This window comes from Anas acuta, chromosome 4, assembly GCF_963932015.1.
Source record: "Anas acuta chromosome 4, bAnaAcu1.1, whole genome shotgun sequence".
Classification (NCBI taxonomy): Eukaryota; Metazoa; Chordata; class Aves; order Anseriformes; family Anatidae; genus Anas; species Anas acuta.
The window spans coordinates 43,861,533-43,885,842 of NC_088982.1; the positions used below are offsets into that span (position 1 = coordinate 43,861,533).

Here is a 24,310-nt window from a genome sequence, read left to right on the forward strand (position 1 = left end):
ATTTTCACCAGTCCTCCTGGGCTGGTGCTGACATGGCTGCACGTCTGCCAGATCCGCCACGTGATTTTGCTAATAACAAACACCCCAATTAGTTCTCAGGCAGACAGGCTGACTGCTCCAGCTGGCTGCAGCGCCCCACAAGCACCAGGGTGATGCAAGAGGTGGTGGGAAGGGGCAGCCAGGGAGGCCAGCGGCTGTCCTTGTGGGAAGCAGCTCAGCCTCCACGCACAAAACCCGACCTTTAGCCCGTGACTCACTTCCAGCATGCAGCAAATCACCAAACGCTGGCTCTGCCTCGGGTCAGCTGTTCTTCTCGCCCTTCAGCATCAGCTGATTCACTGCTGTGGTTTGGCTTTCTGCTCGTGCTGGTTGCCCAGGCTGGCTCGCTGGGAGATCAGATGAGCACCAGCAGCAAGCAGCTGGCAGCAGCCTGGCACCACCGTGGCTGCTCTGGAACATGAAGACACGCCCTCACCTTCCCTGCTAGCTAAAGGGGTATTGCACCCCGTGGCTCTGCGGGTACTAATAAAGATACAGTCACCGAAGAAATCAAGTGCTCAGTACTACTGATTTAGGAAATCAGACTCACCCTGGTACCACTTTACCTCTCTTGGGCCTGGCCCCACAAGCAAGCAATCCCAAAGCAGTAATAAAGCCCTGTTACAATTCAATCCTCATCACTATGCTGAAGATGTCTGCTTCTGCATCACTAAATGAACAGAGCAACTGTGACTTCCCACTGTCTGGATAAGTGAGGACGTAGTTAAGAAGCAGCTAAAACCCAGCTGCTCGGCTAATTAGAACAGCTCACATTGATCAGCGTAGGGAGATGGTTTCAGAAATGGCTTTCTAGCTATTGCTTCAGCCACGTATTCCATATTCATGTGCTTGTCACTGTCATACTTGGGGATGGTATTTCAGCCACTGAACCTTCAATTTCATGGCAGGACACTGGAAGGAAGTCAAAGCAGATCAAGGCAGCAAATGATAACATTTCACCCACTGATCCTTGCAGCTAACTGCAGCCATCAGGCCGCAACAGCTTCCCCAATTAACGATGTCCAGCTTAGATCCTGAAGCTAAAACACCCCGAATTTTAGTGTGAATCCAAATCACTCAGTTCATGTGTACCCTGAATTAACACTTTCCTGATCCAGAGCTACAGACACGCTAGACAGAATTCCCCTTTTCACTTTACATTTTCCTTCAGACAACCCGAGCTGCAAATTGTCAGGGCATTATTCAAGTTTTCTCAGTCTTCACTGTCTGTTTATGGATTTCATCTCCCATCAAAATGTGTATGACAAGAACGGAGGGCCCTGCTTATTGAAGAGTTCGGCCCCTCTGTAACAGCTAAGAATCTACAGTCTAACCTATCTAGCAACAATTTGTACTCACTTTTGTGATATCTCTGCTAATACGTCTCAATGGAAATTTAGAAATAATACTGCAAATGCTTTAATGACAATTTAATCTTGGTAGTAAATAGAATAAGGGTGAAAAATGTAGGGAAGAAGCCTCTACCAGATAAAAAGACTTAACTGTAAACTGCAGCTTTTACAGATGCAAATTCTTTACCATCGAAGTCCACAAAGTTTGTGCATTTACAAATGGTGTGAGATGACAGTGCCCTACTTCTGCAGGTAAGCAGAATGAAACGAAGCTTCTTTCTCAAGAATGGCTCTTTGATTCAACTATTTGCAGTGGCATTTCAGTCAGCAAATCAAAGCCCTCAGTGGCCACTGACAGGTCATCCTGCTTGCCTCACACATCTCTGTACATCACAACACAATCTGGTGGCTGAGTGAGCTCCAGAACCTTTGTAATTGACCTCACAGATGAGAAAAACCTGTTTTAATAATGAAGGATGAGCAGGACAAAGGCATAGAGAAAACCTGTTGATCCAGACCCGCAGGATTCAAGGCATCTTTACAGGTCTTTAACTATTATAAAGTATGGATATTAGACTTTCTTTAATAGTCTGTGTACTTCATAGAGAATGTAATTATAGTGGCAAGGTTATCTTTAAGCTTAAAGGTTTGTAAAAGGGGGAAAAGTGGTATGTGAATATCCTCATATTAGGATTAGAAGTATTAATAATGATATACTACCAAAACAGGGAACATTCTGCTTTACAACAAAGTAGTATCTTCAGTGTATATAAAAGAAAGGAAGTATCTTCAGCACCTACTAAAACCAGCTGCCTCCAGGTCAACAAAGAGAAAAAGTGAGGCTGTGGGGTGAGGAATCACCCAAAGCAGTCACTTCTGCTGGCCTGCTGTAAACAAAGGCCGTGAGGCTTAGGAGCAGAAACACACCAGAGCATGTCTTCAGAGGAGAACAAGCAGGAACTAAGGGTGCTGCCTGCAGGAATGAGCTGCAAGTGAGGAATCCAGAGGAGAAAGCTCAGGTACTTGAAAGTCTTCAGACTTCAAAGACTCCAGAGCTGTAATCAAACAGAGGGAGCAAGGCATAGGTGTTACTTATTTTGCCTAGATTTGCTTCCTGTGCAAACATAGTTGGGAAAATACAGGTCCGTTTGTTTCAGTTATTGTGCATCCTTCAAGGAAGATGCTGGCATATCTGTGAGGAAGGAGTTCCAGGGGAATCTCGAGGCATCTTAAGGCCTCCAGTAGGTTGATAATTGAGTGTCACTTCCAAGGGACACTACCAAATAGCTTTTACACTCAGCAGTTAAGATACTATCTGCATCCTGCCTAGTCAGAGATTAACAGCACACAATTCCAGTTCTGTAATATAAAAGCCAGCTGTTTGAGAAGCATCCAAAACATAAAGTTCAACCGCAGCCACAGAAGTGGGATCACGAAGCGTTCGATGCCGGCATGACCTCGGTTCCAAAAAATCAGCTGAGAATCTCTGAGAATTTCTAAGTGTGTCGGCCAACGCTGAGCCCTCTGACATGTAGGACTGTCACGCTCCTTTTGCCTAATTCTACTTCTTTGTAATCCGTCTGAGCCAAATAAGCGGCATGAAATGTGCTGGAGTTTAAGCTTTAACTGAGTGAGGAAACAAAAGGAATTTTCTCATTTTCATTGCAGGCATATGTTGAGAGCAAAGACATTTGTTGCAGAGGGGTGGCCTATAAAACAGATTTATCAATACATATGCATAGAATAGACTGAAGCCTATTAACTCACGACCAAAAAGAAACCCAACAAAGCATAAACCCTTCTACACTGTAAATGTGAAGCAGCAGCCAAAAATTTGTGTAAGAATTTTACAAGGTCATCCATATACAGAGACATACTGGCTTCAAACTGATCATTTATTAAATACATAAAATAAATAAATGAATATCTAAATAATCATTTATGAGCAGCAGAAACTCATTTTGAGCCCTCCCATGTTAAAGCATCACAAAAGTTAAAACTATGCTCATGTGCGATCACATCTTGTTCCAGTGGACTGTTGACTCACAAAGTTACACCCTACAAGACATTAGGTCCATGAACTCACAACAGTGGCCCTTACAGAAAGCACAGAGCACAGAAATTGTAAATTAAAATCTCATAACCACACCCTTCACTCAACCTATCTTTCCAGAAAGTGCCCTGCATGCAGCTCAGAGAAACAGCATGTTTGCCTATATGCTCTTCCCCTGCCCTGCCTCCATGAACACCGAAACGCTTCCTTTTCTTCAAAACCACAAATATTGGCAGAGATTTTGGTTACAAATACAGACAATGACTCCTTAGAAATCTGCACTGTTTAACAACAAACCATACACTCATACATCTGCAGGTCTACAATGCCTGTCTCTTAAGTTTAAGTATGATCTTAAACTGCAGTAGTTTTTTATTCATTTGCAAAGATTCAGCAACTCTGAGATTATGGTCAACCATTCTCAAAAGACACACTTCACAGATTATTTTTCAGGTAATAGCAGCCTTGTTATTCTGAGTGTGCAAGTATGTAGGCAAGGTATAGCGTACTGGTAAAGCTAGTATCTTTCTTAGCCCAAGCTGGGGAAAAAGATTCAAGATTTTAGATACTAAAATTCTTTTCCAAGTGAAACAGAGGCATCAGCCATCAAGCTTAAAATCACACCTACACCTACAAAACTTGCATCTATGCCAAACACACTACAAAACCCCCAAAGGCAGGCAATGATGTTGCTTTAAGAGCACACAAAATACCTACCTCACCAACCGGGAGAAGGCCTTTACCCACTGGGGACGCTTCCCCTGTAAAGCAGATCTCATCTTCGAGCAGGTCACCGTGAAAATGCCCTGCACGACAAAAAGAACTTCCTCCACCCTCAGTCATATAGCCTGGCTGCCTTAAACATCGGGGACCTCAAATTACATTGCAAAATAATAAATACTGCAGCCTCTAATGGATGGTTACAGCTCGGAAGACATAATCACTATCATCACCTTTCGCCACTCAACCAAATTTAGCCTCACGAGCAAACACCTTGTAAAACAGACTGAACCGGACCTTCCTGGAGCAGCAGCTGTAAGGAACACCTTGCCAGGACATTTCAGAGCCACAAACATCAGTGCTCCTCCCTAGCCTGCCAAATCCCCCAAACACATCGCCTTCCACATGCTTATCCCTGCACTTGGATCAATGCACCACTTGCCTGCCATCAGCCAGGTAGGCAGAGGAAATTCAGGAAGTACTAAGTAGCAGATTCAGCTCATCTGGGCAACCGAAAGGACAGAACAACCAACTACCAGTGGGGTTACCCTTGTAACCAGTCTCTGATCTCTGATCCTTGAGCCCAAATCAAATCATTAAGATTTTTTTTAAATTACTTTTTTTTTTTTTTTTTTTTTTTTAAATCTCCAGTGCAACTTAAAGGCTGTGGATCCAGACAACAAAGCAGGTAATTTCGCTGACCTCCACTCTTGGCAATACCTGTAACTCCAAAGGCAGGAAACTGTCCCTAATCTTTTTCACATCAGCCAACAACTTCACTTCCCTCTCCCCTTTTAACACGCCTCTGGGCCTCCAGGAGTAATGGTGACTTTTTCCTTCCAACCGCCTAACTGATGAACACAACCAAGGCAAACCCAGAAGAACTGCATGATAATTTCCTCAAGAAATAGCAAAGCCACAGGAGCTGCACTCCGTGGACCTTGTGGGTCCCTTCCAAGTGCAGATATCCTACGGTTCTGCAGGGAATGGCCGCTCAGCCTCTTACACTACACGACATGGAAAGCTTTATACAAAAGTAGCTGGCACCAAATTCAAAAGAGCCAAAAAGACTTCTCTGCATACAACACAAGGTTAAGCTATGGCACTTCTTGCTGCACAACCCTGTGAATACTAAAAGCCTCTATGCATTCAAAAAAAATAAATTAAAGAAAACCCATCGAGGGCTATTAAATACAAAGCAACAACTCTCTCAAGAGACCCCTGAGTCACGTAAATCTGGATGCTGACAGAATACATGGATGCCTTCCAATACATGCTTGGTTTTTTCCTCATCTTCTTCCCTACGCCTCTGCTTTGGACATAAGCAAGACAGAGTAAGCACATGAGAATAGATGGACCTTTTGTCTGCTCCAGAAAGGCCACTTTTACAGATCCTTAGATGTCTTTCAGGATGGAAGGAGGCTGCCTGTTTAAAACCTTGGACATTTCTTCCAGTTACTTCAGCTGTTCTAATTAAAAGGTAAATAATGTGGTGTTGTTTACCTTTTGATGACATTTCTAAATCTTTTTTTTTTTCTTCTGTGGAAAGATTTTTGGCAATTTATAATTAAGCTCCAAGAATATTAATAATTTTTTTTTTTTTTTTTTTTTTATTGCAGTTCAACTACATCTGTATTACACAAAGCAAAATACCTGCTTAGCACCTGCAGCAAGGCAGTTACTGCACTAAGGAGCATTTTTGTCAATCCAAATACTAACAGACGTCATTTAAAAAAAAAAACAAACAAACACAGAAGACAGTATGGGAACAGCAATTACATGAATTACTAAGTCATCATTTCAGATGTGTTCTATACTGAAAAAAAAAATTAACTGCTGTTATTAACAGAGAGCATTGGAAGTCTGTTCACAGAGTACAATGTTCATTTAACAGAACACGTTTCCCTGTTATGCCTCAGAAGAAAAAAGACAGATGGGGCAGCAATGAAAATGATCTTCTGTCCCATACAGCAGTAGTGTGGCTGGAAAGCCTCTCCTATAGCTGTCACTGCTGTCCTTGTCTCAGGACACTGCTCTTCCTTCCAAGATGTCAAACCTACACCTTTTAGGAGCAGGAGTAGCTTTTAGCTAATCATGGGCTGAGTGTTTTAGAAGAGGCAGTGAAAAGAAAGTAATAAAAAAAACAGTGGTCTTCAAAGCAGGTGCCCATAAGAAGCTGTATTCCCAGAAGAGGAGGGAAACCTCCTGAAGTGGTCCAATCCCAAAATGCTATCAGAATTGTTTGAGCCAGTACTGTGCTGATACTAAACATCAGTGTGTGAGGAGATGGGGAAGCAGAAGTCCACGTTACATGGAATAGAAGGACTGCGATAAAGAAAACAAAGTTATTTCTTCCCACCAAGCATTTATTCCAGGCAAGAACATTGCTTAGTGTGATGTGAGATCACTCATGTACTTCTTTTGCTGGAACTACTAAGTATTATATTGTGGATCAACAGAGAGATTCAACTAAGTAACCATTATTTGTGGTTCGAATGATGTAATTAGATTTGGATTCTCTCTTTAACTAAAAATCAGCCTTTGCCTCATGCCTTAGGAGATTGGGAATGTTCACTATATAGAGAAGAGAAGACAAACCTCTTGTAACAACTGCCAAAATTAAGATGTGACTATATGTACTTATAAAGCCCTTACCTTCCAAATACTTTCCACAGTTAGGGTTGTGTGATCTAACTTCAGTCCTCTGTAGCAAGGGACCTACCTGTGACCACACTGGTTGTAGCCTCCAAGGGAAGAGGCGATGTCTCTTTGCACTGCTGAATCTTAGCTCACTTCCTGCAGCTGAGGCAGTTGGGAACAGACACAAAAGCAGCTCATCCCTGGTGCCCTCACAGCCCTACTAAGGGTTAGTACTCAGTCAGGTGAGCCTGTGGTTTGTTGCAGCTGGCCAAAACTAGGACAAACAGGGACTACGTTTAGAACAGGGATTACATTCAAATTGCGATACCTGCACTGAGCAAAATGCCTTTGAAAGGAGAAATTTTGTAGCAAAATCAGAAATGCAACCTTTCTCACAAATGACAGAACCAGAGATTAATACACAGCTGTGCAAAACGCACATCAAGCACGAGGTAAATACAGTAAGATGGAAGAAGCTCTCCATATGACAGACCTCACTAGGAATAGCTCTCTACCACGAGACAGTCAGGATGCAACTGTATCATGCTTTTTAAGAGTATGTAATCATTTGCTTCAACGTTCAACCTGCCAAAATCAGATGCTACTTAAAGTAACCAATTACCTGTACTGAAATGATCTGCAAACATCAAAGAATAAGTTAAAATAAAATGACAAAATAGGTAAGCCCTACATAAAAAGAGAAAAAAGGGAAAAAGTAACAATTTCTTGCCTCTTGTGCACATCAGAGAAAGAGGCCATGGAAACCAACAACGCAAACTGAACTCTCCCACTCAAATTCCAGAGGTGAAGGAAAATGTAGATACTGACCTGAGTCCAACAAGAAACCTACACAGATCCTCAGGGAAATGCACCAAAGCCCATGTATCAGCTCCAGCACTCTTAAAATACCAATATGCGATTTTTTTCAGGGAGAACCTGAGCGATTGCTTCTTCTGAGCTGGATGTTTACAACCAGGCAAGTCTGCCTCCTCGGCCCGGACACATATCCCATGGGCTTCCCCTAGCAGCTCCTCCTCCTTCTAGAAAAATTACTGTTTTTTTTTCAGACGATTACAAATACCTTTGGAAAGAATTCTCTTCCAGCCCTCTCTCCCATCCACCGGCTGAATTTCATGTGCTATTTGTCATTTAAACGTCTTTGGAACGAACGAATAATCATACAGGAGAATTAAAACCATGCCTGATTAATTTGGCTCCTCACATGTTACTTATAAACAGAGAATTCCAGTTCTCCCCATAGCTTCCATCCACCCTAGAGCTTGTGTATTTTCTGCGGGGTTTAAAGAGAAAACCATCTGGATGTTTTAAAGAGAATTATTGCTGTCTTATAGGGAAAAAGTGAAATTGCCCAAAACTTCTTTTAAAAGGAAAGCACGATAATTAGAATAATAATGGGTAATTGTGTGCTTCCTGAAACTACCCTTATAGAACTAAGGTGTGCCACAGTTGCTTACACTCCAGGTAATTGTCCCAATCCACACAGAGAGCAGCCTGGTGCCCAGGTGGTTCTCAGTACCTTCCACTGGAACCTGCTCAGAAAGGTGATGAACAGCAAAACTTGCTCTTGTTTACAGGGCTCCCAAAGGAGCACTGAAACTCTCTGAATGAAGGAGGAGGGTGAACCCGTCTCTCTTTATTCCTTCAACAACCATCTCATTCTCAGCATTATTTTCCATTATGAATTAGCATTAGCACTGGAGAGCAGCCCACACAACGGAAGGGGTTGTTCAGGGCACCAAAGCAGCCAGTCCTTCAAATTCCCTTTGCAGAAACCAGGAACAGAGTGCTCTTTTATTAAAACAAATCCCTCTTCTCTGCTTAGGGTTAAGGAATCTGGAACTTTGGCTAGGATGCTCCCTCCACAACAACTCTTCACTGCTATCTGGAAGAGAAATAGCCAAAAATCCCCAGCACAACAGTGAAGAATTGGTGGCATTAAAACAAACATCTGTAGCAATAGACTCTAGACATCCACAAGATCCCTAATTGCCAACAACTAAGCCTAACCCATCTGCTATTAATTCCTCTGCTTTACCTGTGATATTTTATTTCTCATTTAGAGACGTGTATAAACTGAGCAGGGAAAATTAACATTGCAAAGAAGAAATCAAACATAATGATTTACTGGGGCAAGGCAGCTATCAAAGAAATCTGCTGCACAAAATTGCTCCAGCTTATGCTTCTCCAGGGAGGCACATCCCTGACGTGCACAGCATGTGCTGCTTCCCAGAAAAACACGATAAACAGAAGAAAGACACATAAGCAGATTCCAGGCTGAAGTTACACCAGTTTGAACCCACATTTAACCAATGGGATTACACCATGCTCCAAGTGACCGAATGTAAAATGCAGGTCTCAGAAGGAGGGGAAAAAAAAAAAAAAAGAAAAAAAAAAAAAGAGCCACATGATCCTACTTTTTAGATGTCAACAACAAGAGTCATGTTATCAAGACCCTGTCTTCCAGCTCTACCGTTGATTTATTGTCTGGCTCTGCTTCCCTCTGCTGAACCCGCTTCATCTGTAAAATGGAGACGCAGCTCTTTTTCTCCTTGGAGATGAGCCTGCTGATCCAACTAACCACATGAGCACTGATAACAGCCCAAAGGAGGGAACGGTCGCTCCTTCTGGAGCAGCACAGGCTTAGCTCAGCTCGTGGCAATTGTGAAACTGTATCCTCAGGGCCCGGGAAGGAAACGAGCTTTCTGGACAAACACTTCTTCATACATCAATCTCTGACCTACTGGGAACACACAAACATAAGATCTTCATTTTTTCCACACCCTAGAAGTATGCTTAGAGTAAGAGTAACTTGCTACACTTCAGCCTTAAAAATTCTGAAGGCTTATTATAAAGAATAAGAATGCAGCAGTAAAACAAGCATCATCCCCAACATTTGTTCATTCTTCTAAGCACAACCCAAAGGTGTCCTAAGGCTTTTACCCTTGCTTTGTCACACATCCACACCTTTCCCCTCCCTTTCACATCAAGTGTCAGCAAGGTTCCAAGTCTCAGACTTCGGATTTGCATTACAGCCTGAAACACTGGCTAGAAGGGGTGAAAGACTGAAATATTCCTCTGGGTAAACAGCTGCATTGACAACGTATTGCAAACTTCTCCAGGGGATAATACACAGCCTTTGAATGACAACAGTGAAAAACAAGGTATCAGGATGCTTGTAGGAATGAATGTGGTCCCCCTGGATAAAGCAACCCAATGTTTGAACTAAAGAATTAGATTTTGACTGGTTCTTTTAACACTAACTCCCACGGCATTATCATTTGGAAGTCGAGTTAGTATGAGACAGGCAAGCAGGCTGTCAGCGTGCTGAAAATTAGCTGGATCACCAGGCTCAATCTCTCTCTCTCCTGGGGAGGATTTCAAGACTTGACTAGAAAAAGACATTACCTGATCTAGCAGTAGCATCAGAAGTCTGTCCACATTGCACTGTTAACTAAAATACAACAAAGAACCTAGAGGCCAACAGAGGGTTACAGGAGTACCTCTCACTCTTTACAATGCCCATTTCCAGTACACTGACCTTGAACTGAAATTTACCTAAGATGTGCAAAATCTGTTAAATGGCCCACAAAATTAATAGTGAAATTACTCCTGATGACAAAACACCTCTCCTTGTTAAACACACAGCTGTTAGCAGCAATTTGTGAAAGGCTTCAATCTAGAAACATAAACTTCCGTATCTGGGAGCTAGCAACATTTGTAGGGTGAAGGAAAGGTCACTCACATTCTCCTTCAGATACACAAAGCTAGAATTATTAAACGACTTACTGCAGACTGACTGTAATGGTTGCAACACAGAAAATCCTTCTATTGTCTGTTTTCTCAAGATGTCAAAAGCGTATTGATTTATAGCCATCGTACAAATTGTACAAGTGTATCAATTTAACTGGAAAGTGAGTAGAGTTCCACTATATTGTCTGAACTGTGCCTTAAGACTCGCTACCTGCCCTGCTAAAGGCATAAGATCCTAATTAAAAGGTGTTTTCAGGTGATGCTTCAACAAATGGCCTGGCAAAACACATTTTTAAGCTACAGTTAAAACATCACTGAAATATTTAATAAACACAATTTCATAAAATCAACATTAAATAGCAGAGGAAAGAGAAATGCAGAGAATCATTCACTAATGGAATTTTGCTACACAAAAACCTAAAACCAAAGTCATATACAAAATACCATTCATAGAAATGACAGCTTGGTTTACCAGAAGCTCACCAAAAGAATCTGTAGCCCCTTTGATCAGCTACTTAGAGTGCTTCTTTATAAAGGAACAAAAGAAATGCTGTGTCTGTTTGTATTGTTGACTTGACATATTTTAAATGAAAACAGACCAATTTTGTTCAATCAAATGAAGATGACAAGCTGGAAAAGAGCGTTAGTACATTACAAATAGACAGGATATACACTACACAACAATGTAGGCAGAATGTATACTATGCAGCAGTAAAACCTAGAATCTGCTGTAGGAATGAGCTAGTTCCCCCACACACTCTCCATTTTGAGGACAAACTTTCACAGTAGTCTCCCAGATTTAAAAATCAAGATCCCTTATTTGACTTCAAGCAATTGATACGCTATTAAACCTGCCAATAAATTGTTGCAGTCTTCAGCTACCTTCACCCTCTCATCTCCAAGGTCGAGGCAACTACAATGAATTAGATCACATTACACAGCTGTGTTTCTGGATTTTGTGATCTGTAATCCTTATCCCACATGGAAAAAAAAACAACAGTCTAGTTAATCCAGTTCCTTCTATGAGATTTACTCATGTTCAGGATTAGCTGCGAACATGTGGATGCCTGAAGTCTTCTATTAACTTACAGTCATGTAATTTGCAGTGTGAAAACATTTAGAGGCGTAAGGCTAAAGTGTCTACTTCTTTTGACCTAATTGACCCGTGTTACAGCAGTGCATGACATGAAGCTATCAGAGCCAACAGTGCATGACCTCACAGTAAAATCAAGAAATAATGATAATTACAGATCATTGTTGCCAGTGTAGACATATTTTTAATACCGTCAGGAATTTAATAATTGGAGGATGGGTAATATCAGGTCATGAAATTAAATGTCTCCAGATAACAACCTAACATAGCAATAGGTGTTATTTAGATTAATGGGACATCTGTTTCAATCTTACTTATGTGCTAATATTTAATGCAAAAATCCATGCAGAGTGGTACATGAAGATATCCACAGGCTCTTTTCTGCTACTCCTCACTTGATCCAATCTCTCCTACAAGGTGGACAGTTGCTAATTGTCAAGAGAGCTAAGTGTATCGAAAGCATATTTTGTAAGCAATATCAAGGGTATGTTTCCCCCCTTTAAAACCATTTCTTATCATCTTTGGTTCATCCAATGCCCAGACTTACCAGCCTTACGCTAGGTCCCACTCCAGGGATCACAAGAAATCACAAGAAATATTGTCATATGATCTTTTTACTAAGCTGATCACGCTCTGGACTAAAACTTAGCCTTTCAGAGCCTCAGAAGAATTTGGGGTGTGGTGATGATTGGGCTTTTTTTTTTTTCCTCCTTTTTTTTTGGTCTCTATTTCATCCAAAGCCCTGGTGAAATCTTGTATCATGAGCGTGGAACACTGGGATAAAATACTACCTCTTCAACTGTCTCTTAGCCACATTTATACCCACTGCTTCATCTTCAGATATCTGCTTTTCTTAAGGCTCATTGCATCTCTCCATGTGGTCAGCTAGTGTCCCCATGCCCACCTCCATTTTTTCATACTAATTCTAGTGCAGAAATTCTTGTTAATAGGCCTTGCATTCAAGTACAATGATGTGCACGGTTATTTTGTTCAACTTTAGATCATGAGAAGGATGTTACGTTGCACTTTTGAGATCCATCCCACAACATGCAGCTTAAGGAAAAAATAGAAAAGATGCCTTGGGTCATTTTGCTTTGTCTTTCCTTTGTCATGAGCTGCCTCCAGAGAGGAGGTCATGGATGCAGTAGCTCATCAAAAAATGGTATAAGCCATGAAATGGTCCTTGATGTAACTCACACAGCTCTGAAATGTTGCCCATGTTATAAGAGAAGTGTTGCACTGCACTTCAAGTCTTGGATGCTTCACTATTTAGTTTTCCCTCAGTTTTTATAGCAAGGAATGCTGGTCTTCCTGTGGCTGCAGCTCTCTTCCCAAAGATGGTATGGACAGACTAGGGATAAGAAGAACGTCACCCAGCAATTTGTCACCATAGGATTAGGCTTCCATGATAACACAAGATAAACCATAGAGTGCAGCAGTATCAATTAGCAGAGCATGTCATGTAACTAAGGTTGGCTCTGGTCACCTCTGGCCTAGAAAGAGCAGCAGGACATGCACAAAACCACGCTATCCTTTTCACAGTCATTTTTCTTCCACACAGCTCATCCTATAAAGCTGAACTAACATGATACCAGCGGCCAGTGAAATTGAGAAGGTGATAGAAGATACCTAGATGTTTAACAGGTTAGAAACTAAGTGCACTACTGACAAGAATGAAATACTAGGAAGCTGCATTTTCTTCAACATGATGAGCAACTTGCATGAGCCTGTTAATTTCTCTGTGCTTTCCATGGAAGAATTTGCAATCTGTAACCCAGACAATTTAGGGCAGTATTTTATTGTCAGGGTTGGTCCATGTTTGTAATTTCAATTCTTTGCAACTGTAATGGGGGGGGGGAGGGTGATACTAAAAACCTTTTCTTTTGGTTACAAATTAGAACTTCTAAAATACACTGCAGAGAAAAACGGTACTGGTGGGAAGGACCAGCCACATGAAGGGGGAACAGACTGAACCTGTTTCAACCTTGTATTAAACATTTTGATAAAATTAGATTTCCTTTTGATAATTATTTGAATACATTTGAATTTATTGTACTATAATCTAATAAAAGTTTAAGCATGTAGACAACAACTGCATCTTTTAAAGAAAAAAGAATAAGCATTTTTAATTATAAAATACCAGTCTCTATTTCCTTTCAAGCAGATACGAGTAATCAAAGACAATATTCCACTGCAATTGCAGAAGCACACAGCTGGAAACAGCTACAGTGCTGTTGGGGATTTGGGAGGGACAGGATAAGCACCCTCTCTTCCATTGCAATGCGTAGTAGATACAGCTCCTTCTTACAGCTCCCTCTGTTCTTCTAACTATGAAAACTACCCCAGTGTACTGTAAAAACATAGTAACAACAACAACAAAAAAATAGCCTAAAATAAAATGAAAAGGTCATGCCATGTTATGTCAGAAGGCTGGGCACCAGCAGTGTCCTTTGGAAAGGCATTTCACAAGGGTGAACCACTGCTAACTAGCCTGCTCAATCACTGAACTTCATTAAAATCCTATTATCCACCAAGGGATATGGAGGAGATCTTATTCTGTGGAGAAGAATTGATTGAAGAGTTTGGAAATAAGGCAAAAGGGAAAGAAATGTTTTGTTGTTGTTGTTTGTTTTGTTTTCCTCAAATGAGAGAATATAAGGAGGAGAACTAGAGAATTTTCAGTAGCTTAAGAGAAAATGCGGCCTTACAAATCAATAGCTTTCAAAGTCTATGGCAATTCCTGATGGAAATTCTGGATAAAAATAAAATGTGTGCACACGTGTTTTGCTCAATACCTGTTTGTTTCGCCCAATTTTGAAACCTTAGGTATGATAGGATCAGAGTTAAGTGTTGCTATTCTTGACTGAGTCAAGAATTATTTTCCCTGCTACAAAAGCAAATGCTCCAAAGAACACAGAAGCAAAAGTCGTAAGTGCTTCTTGTCTTAAATCACAGTTTTACAAAACAACCCTGTACACGATACATAAACAAGCCTTTCGGACTTTGAGCGCACAGAGTTACAGTGTAGTGAACCCTGTTAATTCCTTGAAAAATTAGGGAATATTACACAATTATTTTTATCACAAAGTTATTTGGGTATTTTCTTACTGTTACCAAAACAGAGGAGTTGAAGAAAGGCATTTTTATTTTTTGGCTAATTTCCTAATTGACCCCATAAAAGGAAAGTAAAGAAAAAAAAAAGGAAAAGAAGGGAAAAATAAACACAGGAATATGGTTCTTACCCTGAAGAGCGGCAGTCTGGCTTATTTCTTTCAGAGCGATCTGTGAGAAAGGAGGCATAGTATCAGCACAAAAGTTGGATGTTCTTTAGCAATACTAGCACAAAAGTCTTAAAAAAACTGTCACACCACAGGACTAGCAAAAACAAAAGCTGATTCTGCCATAAAACTGTTTTTCTACACTGCACTATTCTGCCTGAGAAAAAGTAATATCACTGCAAGCTTAACATTTATTAAAATTCCTCTATTCCAAACAGTGTGTATTTCATGTTTTGTTTTAATGCTTTAGAAGCTTCCCCTCCCTTTAGCTAAAATGAATAAGACTTTAGTTTAGGGTAAAAATAAGAGGGAGGGAAGAGGAAAAAAGCAAAACCACAGATTACTCAGCGCAAAAAAATCATTCCATGAATCATGGCTGGCAGAGTTCCCTGACAGGATGGGAGAAAAATCAGCAGTTGGTTGCAGCAACATCTGCAAATACACTGAATCCAGTGCAGGCCCGTCATTAACTCTTCGGCTTCGGGGTGTTCCAGATATGGAATCTTTCTGTGCTTTCACAAAGGGTTTTGTTTATTCAATGACTATGTCAAGCAGCTTATCTGCACTAATGACATTGACCAGCAACTAACATCTACACAGTACAATCACATGACCTCAGATAAACTGCTTTTGCTGACTAATTTATGAGTTCCTAGAATCATCCCCAGAGACATTTCTGCATCTTGATTGATTTCTGAAAGCTCTGATACAAAAAGAAAGTAGAAAACACTTCTAAGAGCAAGATTCAACAAACAAGCATCATAAAACAGGTTATTATGTTATTAGAATCCACACACTCAGTTACACTCTAAGTCCAGAACATCTCTTACTGCAAGATTTTTGAAATGATTGAAAAAAAGTGAGACTTATGTCCTCCTAAAATACATATTTTCTAAAATTCGTGGGTTTAAAATTATTTATAACAAAAAGATCTACTATGCAATTAGAAGGGTGTTCTTACACCTATATATAATCAACTCTGACCATTGTGATTTTGCTTTTGATTCTATCAGTGAGTCTAGACAAGAGAAAGCTATTTTCCCTGTTAGTAACAGTTTACTGAAAAGCTTCCCTACCTTGATGAGTAAGAGTCCTCTTAAAAAAAAAAAAAAATAATACTTACAGACTGTATTTTGAACCCTAAGCTCCACACTTGAGCTAAAATTTCTTCTTCTTTTACTAGCATGTTTGTTCGTATAGTTTTATCTCATGTACAGAAGAAATATTCTCTTCTCCCAAGTTTTACATGCTCATTTGATTACGTTTTGATAAAGTGGTAAAAAAGATCATGTCAACAGTGCCCAAAGGAATACTAATGCTTTTTCCATCCACAGGTGCTCCTATTGAGCTGTCATAGCCACAGAGCATATAATTTACTGTTTCTGACTCACAGCAATCTCCATTTCATCACACTGCATGCAACTCTGTTTGCTAGAAACAGCACGAGATAGCTCAAACCAGAGTTACAGCAGCCGTTGTTCAAAGACACGCAGAAAAAGCTCCTTCCATCTTTATCACTTGTTCAATGTAACCCCCTTACCTATGAGTATGCAAAAAAAAAACCACAAACAAAGCAGGCAGTGCCTCCTACTTAAATCTGCTTGCCATCTGTTGCTTGCTGCCAGTGTCCCCGGTTATTTACACAGCCAACACCTAGCAGCAATCAGATACAACCTTCCCACCGATAGCACGGCAGTGTGGATGTACCAGTGAGAAGAAGAAAAGAGTCACAGAAGATGTAAACACAGCGTATGTGGGCTCTCCTCTCAGCCCACATCCAACTGGCGGATCCACCACAGGCTGGCCATGCCACTGAAGCCTGCTGACTCAGGAGATCAGTGCATTTCCTTCTCTCCTTCATTTTATTGAAAAAACAAAACATTAGTGTTGTTCTTACACATTTCGTTTACTGCTAAATACAGAGAAGGAACATCATCCGCCTATACTCTGGTCTTACCAAAAAGAACAACGGGAAACATAATCCTACAAGCATGCAGTTATTTTTTTTTTTTTTTAGAGTACATGCTTATTGCTATTATGAATTTAATGTTCTAAATTTGTTTAGTATCAAGTATAATAAGAGACACAAAGAGTTGACTCTTTCTATTTAGCACCTTAATTTTGCGATTCTGGATGCTGTTTCGGTATTATGTACTAGCATCAATTCAACTAATGTCACACACCTCTAAAACATAAGCACACAGGCAAATCTTAATGTATATTGCACGTTACATGCATACACATCCAGGTATATATAAAATATAAATGCACATCCAAATCCCAGCTGAATGCCCACAGCTGGCTCTTTTACTCTGCACGCTACTTCAACAACTGAGATCTTTCTGCAACCTTTTCTAACAGAAACAAGCAAGAAGACAGCACAGAGGCAAAGATCTGAAAATCAAATCTTGCATTACAGTTTTTCCTTCACATCAAAGAAATAAATTCCCAGAAAACACTATGGGACATGATGTCTTCCCAGTATGATACTGTATGTCCTTCAATCCTAAACTCTGGAAGGCAAAACAGCACGTCAGATTAGAGCAAGCACTGGGTGTGCACTGGACTAGCATGCACGATGAGGAAGGCAGTCCACACGCAGACACAGGAAATTTGCAGGCAAGAATTATGCTTCCACTGACAGATTCTACCTTCAAGAAACAAGCTTCCACAGGTGAGATACTTGGACTACTTTCACCATCTCTGCACTACTCGAGCAATACAATTTCTTACTGCGTGTGCAGTTACCATCAAATACAGTACGAATTCCTAAACCTTTCCTGCCCTTTAACAAATACAGCCTGCGTGGATGAGTAGATTATCCTTGTTCAGCAGCAGGATACAGCGCAAGAAGTCAAGGAGCTGGCAGGTGGAGCAGATGAGGCGGAAGAAGTCAGAGACTTCTGGCTGAGGTTGGGAAGACCGCTGCCAAGTTTTAAACACTGTAGAAGAATCAAGGAAAACACCAGGACACAAAGATCTGCTATTCATACCAAAACTGTTTGGCAAATCTGGTGTTTATTTAGAAAATCATACTGTGTGCATTTCATCAGTAGCATGGACATGCTACGCCTTCTTTCAGCATTCAAAACTGAGCAGCAGACATATATGTCATATTCCAGTTGCTTTTAGAAAGGGTCAGGTTTCTTTAACTGGCGACTTTCTTAGCCTTCAAGCATGGGAAAATTATCTTGTTTGTTTGCTTTTATTTTGACAGAACAGTTTTTCTTCTCAAGGAAAGTATAAACATAACCATCAGGAGAAAAATAACTGACATGACTTTATTTCAGTCGTTCCACAAACCCAGAATAGCTGAAGTTTTTGCCAAAAAAGACCACCAAAGCAGAAAACAATAGCTTTTAAGTCATTCCCTCTCGTCTTTGGAAGACAAGCAAAGAAAAGGGAAAAAGGCAGCCCACACCAAAGAGAGCCATTGTTTTTCTCTGTTTATTTTGCAATATTCTCCAAAGCATCTTGTTGCTAAGAGTGCCTTCTACTGAAAAGCCTGCTCTCACTAGAAAAAAATTTAAGCATAAACACAAAATGCTGTTGAAAAAGGAGTGGAAAGTTAAGAGACATTCTGCTGCTTTCAACCTGCAAAGAGAGTGGGGAGCTTCCAAGGCAGTTACCTCTGGACACAGATGCAACTTCCTACCCTTAATCCCAGCCCTCAGCTCGAGCTCTTGTAAAAGCTGAATTGGCCGAAGAGGACAAAGGGAAGCACACACTCTGTCCACTTTGGGAAATACTGTGTTTTCACCCGAACTATGGCTCTTGAATGGAGCAGCCGCCAGAGGGGGCAGGACATCCCGACGCTCTCCAGGAGGACACTTTATTACAAAAAACCTGTCTGTCTCAATTGCTTTTAGCCCACCATGGCACTGCATTGGTTTGGTAAAGAAAAGTAGTAGGAGATGCTTGTAACAATACTTCTGCAGCAATGGCAAGCCTCTGTAAAAAAACAGGCAACAGAAACAGTGGGCTTTTAAGCAGTACTGTTGCCAGTAGTGCTGGCAACCCCAAATACAAAAACTACAGAGAAGTCATCTTCTCAGAATAGGCAATTGTTGAAAGTGACTAAACAAATTGCTCCAACCCACATGCCCCAGTCCCCAAGGAGCATACTTCTGTAAGCTTCTAGGCCCTAAACCTGATGCAGCAACCTTAACAAGACATCATGCAGAGATATGATGGCTACTACCACTACATTAACAACTTCATTTTCCTAATCTTGACCAGCTGACCCAGCTGATCACATTGCAACAGTTCCTGTTAGCCAGCTGCCCCAGATCAAAGAGCCCCAAATTTCCACTTCACATTATCAGCGTACATAGGGCCCTACGTCAAACAAAACTGCACGTTCCCTGGGCAAAAGATCTGCAGCTGTGTGGGATTTTCAGTGCTCGTTTTATTTGCACTGAGATAAGCTATAGCAGCCTGTGGTGTTGCCGTATTTCTGCCTTCCATTTCGTTAAGGCAGGATGTGGCTCTCAGAGACTCCTGTTTCTTTATAGTGCTCCTCTTGGGTGAGGAGTCGTAACAATGCAAATCAGTTCCAGGGTATGCAATCTACTATAAATTTCATTCAGTTTGATTAGGAACTGCTATACAATAAAAACTGCAAGACCGAACATTTATCTATATATTTCAGTACTGTAGCAGCAGAGTCCCTTATCAGTTGTTTAAAAGGCAGAAAGCATGAGGAGAGATTAATGAGAGGCTTTGAAGAAGTTTTTCTCATTTAGGGTAACGTATAGCTATCCCTGCTCTCCAAAAGGCCACAAAACCAGGACACACACCAAGTTTACAACCATAAGGGCAGACGGTTTTTATACCTTCTTTAAATTCTGCAGAATGCTGCTAAATTCCAGAGCAGTAAATTGGGGAAAAGAATGGATTACACAGCCCACTGCCCCCCAAATGAAATGTCACTGGCCTGTCCATTTCAATACCAATGGTAACTGAGTCTTGCAGGCACACAGCATTCTTGCAGTGTTTTAGTCTTGGAAGTAATGCTTTCTTCACTCCTAAGCACGACTGATATATGGCCAAGGGAAAACAAAAAAAAAGAACAAACATGTAAATATGTACAGAAGAATTCATTGAACCTCTGGGCGAGTATTTAACCTTGAGACCTACTGACCACCATACAGCTTCTAATTATCCAAAGGCCATATTTTTCAATTGCTAAAGAGATTAACAGTGAACTATAGTCACCTTTAAAGCCTTCCGTGTACTTGTGTGCTATATAAATGAAAAAAAGAATTTACTGGACAACAGGGGCCACATCTACTGGTGCTACATTTGCTGCCAATTTGTTTTTGTGGCTGTGAATTTCTAGCCTCTCGTTCTTGCTCCTGTGTTACTCCTGCAACTCAACAGCAAAATTGTGTGGGCATCAGTGTAAGCACACGTGCCAGTCATAAGAGAGGGGCTGATGCAGAAAAATGAGATAAAGGAAGGACTGTGTAAGCTCTCTGCTCCTCAAAATGGTCCATGTTGGAATAACTTCAACCAAGCTCAGCACTGGTTCCCTGTTCTGAGGCCATGATCAATAAACAAAGTATGTGAGCAATCATATATGCAGCATATCCATACGTTAAAACACTTGTATCTTCTAAAATTTAAGCATGCATTTGTTTCTAAAGCTGTTTTTTCATGAAACGAACAACTTCTGAAGGTGCAAATCAGCACATCTTTAGACAAGACATTGCAGCTGGTCAGTGCAACGTCATTCTTAGATGATGTACTTCAGGCACATAGGACTAAAGCAGGCAGAGCTCCCAGAATCACAGTGGGAGCTAAGAGGAACCCTACTACTTAATTTTCTTGATAATTTCATAGAGTGAAGTACCAATTAACTTGACTCGTCTTTTTGATAGACTGAAGATATATAACCACAAGATACCTCCCTCTCCAGGTATTTCAGAAATGTTAAAATTTACATTTCTGAAAAGCATTTCAGACATTGCCAGCATTACCAATAAAAAGAAATCTTTCAAGAGCATGGTACTGCCACTTCCTTCCCAGAGACATAGCTTTCCTGTATAGGCTCTGCTTATTCCTCAGGAACACAACAGAGCTCAGTCTGACACTAGGTTTCTTTGCCATAGAGTGCTGATACACAACAATAAATGATATAAAAAAATAATATAAGAAGAACCATTTTAAGTTTTCTATCAGGCTTGCCTTATTCTTCCCTTCCTGTTGAACAACAGTTTCCTAAAGTTGTGCATTCCTGGCCACAGGCAGGGATAATTTCAGGCTGAGTGCAGGGGATATCACTTCCACCATTTAAGCAATTTCCTTTGACCTACACGGTACAAACTAATGCATTGTAGAAACAGCCTTTGTTACGTGCATTTCAGATAATCATGCACAATTTTTGTGAATTCACAACCTATTTTGTAACTTGCAAAAAATGTAATCTCTATTTGTGAAGTACTAATATTATATAGCAAGAAAATCATTTTTGGACACCAAATATTTTGCAAATCTCACCATGCCTTTCCCTCCAACAATCCTCCACCAACCCCACCCCGATCCAGGGGCAATTAGAAGTTTTTGGAATTTGCATATCCAAAACAGAACCCTTCTATTTTTGAGATGGCAAAAATCAACAACAGTCTGCAGGGTAATCTTACACATTATATGCTTGGAAGTCAAGTCTCACGTAACGCGCGTGAGACATGAATTCACAATAAGGTGCTGAATGGGAGTATCAGCTACAGACATTTCCACTTCCGTAGCACAGGAAACTAATTCAGCTTTAAAATAAACTAACAAGAAAAAAAATATTCTTAATTACTTCATCCTGTGAACCCACTGACAGCAATGCTGACAGCACAGCTTCTATACCTCCACATATTAATCTGGAATCTAGGTATTGTTGTTAGCGCAAGCAAATGCATAGGTCTGTAGTTTGGGGGGAATTTGGAGAACAGGGGGATGAAGACATACAGAAAGAAAAATGCTTATTGTAATAACCGATTGAAACACACTCAATCATAAAAGAACAACATCTATGAAAAGAGAATAAATGTACAAGGCAAATAATATTTATTTCTCTTCAGATACCACTGAAATAGTCAATAGATTGTTGATGGAATATTTTTTGGTCCCATGTCAGCATTTATGCTGATTTTATTCTCCAAATTATCCCCAATTATCCCCAAATTGTTTACCCAGTCCAAATAAAGAGAGCTAGCATGAGAACATTCTTAAACCTCAATTGTCTGTAGCAAGTACTGATTTTATAGAAAAGTGCATTTGAAATTAGCCTATTAACAAAAGATTTTCCTCCAGTGACATTGATAATTCTGCCCAATAGCCACACAAAAATAAAAAATTCTAGGAAAGCAAATAGAGCAACTGCTTCTCACATACACTGGATTTTCTGTAAAATCTACAACACGGATTATCCTCCTGAAGGTCTCTTGCTCTGTACACTAAAATCACAATCACAGAATTGTCTAGGTTGGAAGAGACCTCAAGATCGTCAAGTCCAACCTCTGACCTAACACTAACAAGTCCTCCACTAAACCATATCGCTAAGTTCAAAATAAAGATTACAAGGTTCAGAAACATCATTAAAAGGAGTTGTCTGAAGATCTGAAAAATGGAATTGTTTAATATTGTCGGCATATACCAATAAACTGTTGGAATCTAAGATAACCCTGATCCATTGACACTGAATACACGTTTAAAAGTTGTGGATGATATATGATAGTGATCAGCATCCAAAGCTCATTTTTTAAGATACGAGTCACCTGGCATTTTGAAAACATTTTACTGAGGTGTGAGATGAGTTCATCCACATCCCACCCCAAGGCAAACATTAAACATCTACCAAATCCTCTTCAAGGTACCTTTGTTATGGTGTAACACATGCATGTAATATGAACATTTGTGTCCTTTGGTCCTTGAGGACCATCCTGACCAGAAGTCAGGATACAAAACAATGTTTTATAAAGGGGGAAGATAGGAGAGAATGAAAGAGGGGGGACAATAAGGAAATAACAGGTAACAAAACACCAACACCATCTGCTGGGAGAGGAGTGGCAGGCAACACTTGTAGAGCACGAGGCTTTTACACCACTTTGTACGAACCTCAAGCACGCTCAACAAACACGAGCACAGTTCGCAATGCACAGGTTGGTGTGTTATGGTTTAGTTAGAACTTGAAAGCTATGGATGACTTCAACACAGCTTACAAAACACAAACATACATGAATCGTAATAAAAATACCAGGTCTCTTTGTGAACAAAATCAAAGCTGTCACAACTCTAAGAAATGCTTTAAAAATGGCCATTGATATTACAAACATACACCTTTCATTCTTCTCATCTGCCCCCCCTGTTTTAGGGAAGAGCTGACTGCGCCCATCTTTGGGCTCCTAATTACAGTATTTCTCAAAATCCTCTCATCTGTTTTTCTGAACATTCAGCACATGTACTTCCTCATCCTTTCAGGCTCTCAGAAAACACACAATTGAGAGCAGCTATTATAAAAGTAATTTTTAGCAGCTTCTAGCTTTGACATCAGGTTAGTGTATCCAGTCCTCAGTCTTTTAAACGCCCATGTGTCTCTCATTCAGTTGCTCCTCACGGAAGCAGTTCCTCTCTACTGTCCAAGGAGAGATTTCAAAGGCCAGCAGCTTTAAACAAATGGCAAGAAGATGGCAAAGCCATAAGCATCCTGAAAAGCTGAAAACAAGGGATCCCCTGATTACCACAGAAAAAACATGGGTTCCTGGGCACCATGGTAATGCTGTCAGAGACCATTCCAATTCCTCAGCACCTTGGAGAAACAGCTCTCCCTTCCATGTGCACCCAGACCTCTCCTCTTCCCCACCCCACTCCTGTGCATACGCCGAAGAGGTGCCAGAGGATCCATCACAGGCATCCAACTTCTGTAAACACATTAATAAGTACCTCTGCTTTGCTAGGGTGTCAGGAGCATAATGACACCCCTCAATTAAATAGTTCTTGGTGATGGATCCACCAACCCCAAAGCAGTGGACAGGAACTGGAGAAATGAAGCGTCCCCAGAGTCACAGCGGCAGATAGCACGCATTTCCCAGAGTGGATGCTGGTGCTCTGCAGAAAGTTATGCCTGTTACTGCTGGATACACGAGGCGTGCAGCATCCTCCTGTCTTGTCATTCACTGATGCCTGTCCCAATCTGGTAGGGACACTGCTCCAAGCACTGTCCAGACCTGCTTAAACAGAGGAGGTGGTGGACTACAGCAGGAGCCCCACACTCTCAGGTAGCCTATTCTCAGGTGAGTTTCATCATTCCAGTTTAGTGATTACTGTGTGTTTCTTCAGATGTACTCAGAATCACCTAGACCTTCAATGAAGT

At 40.8% G+C, this 24,310-nt stretch overlaps 1 protein-coding gene and 1 long non-coding RNA gene across 7 annotated transcripts in view; both read right to left on the bottom strand.

The window, feature by feature from the left end:
- SH3D19 (SH3 domain containing 19) overlaps positions 1–24,310 on the bottom strand; it is an 80,358-nt gene that overhangs the window by 46,822 nt on the left and 9,226 nt on the right. For 5 of the 6 annotated variants that reach the window (XM_068680933.1, XM_068680937.1, XM_068680936.1 and 2 more), the window contains one exon: positions 14,911–14,950. In XM_068680933.1, coding sequence (XP_068537034.1) covers positions 14,911–14,950 — 40 coding nt within the window. Of the gene's footprint in view, positions 1–14,910; positions 15,245–24,310 lie in introns of those variants that run through there. The other variant, XM_068680935.1, reaches the window with a different exon arrangement.
- LOC137856062 (uncharacterized) lies at positions 540–14,893 on the bottom strand. Its single transcript, XR_011096169.1, has 2 exons — positions 7,633–14,893; positions 540–3,017 (listed from the first exon to the last, which is right to left on the bottom strand). It is a non-coding gene; the product is annotated as an uncharacterized lncRNA (long non-coding RNA).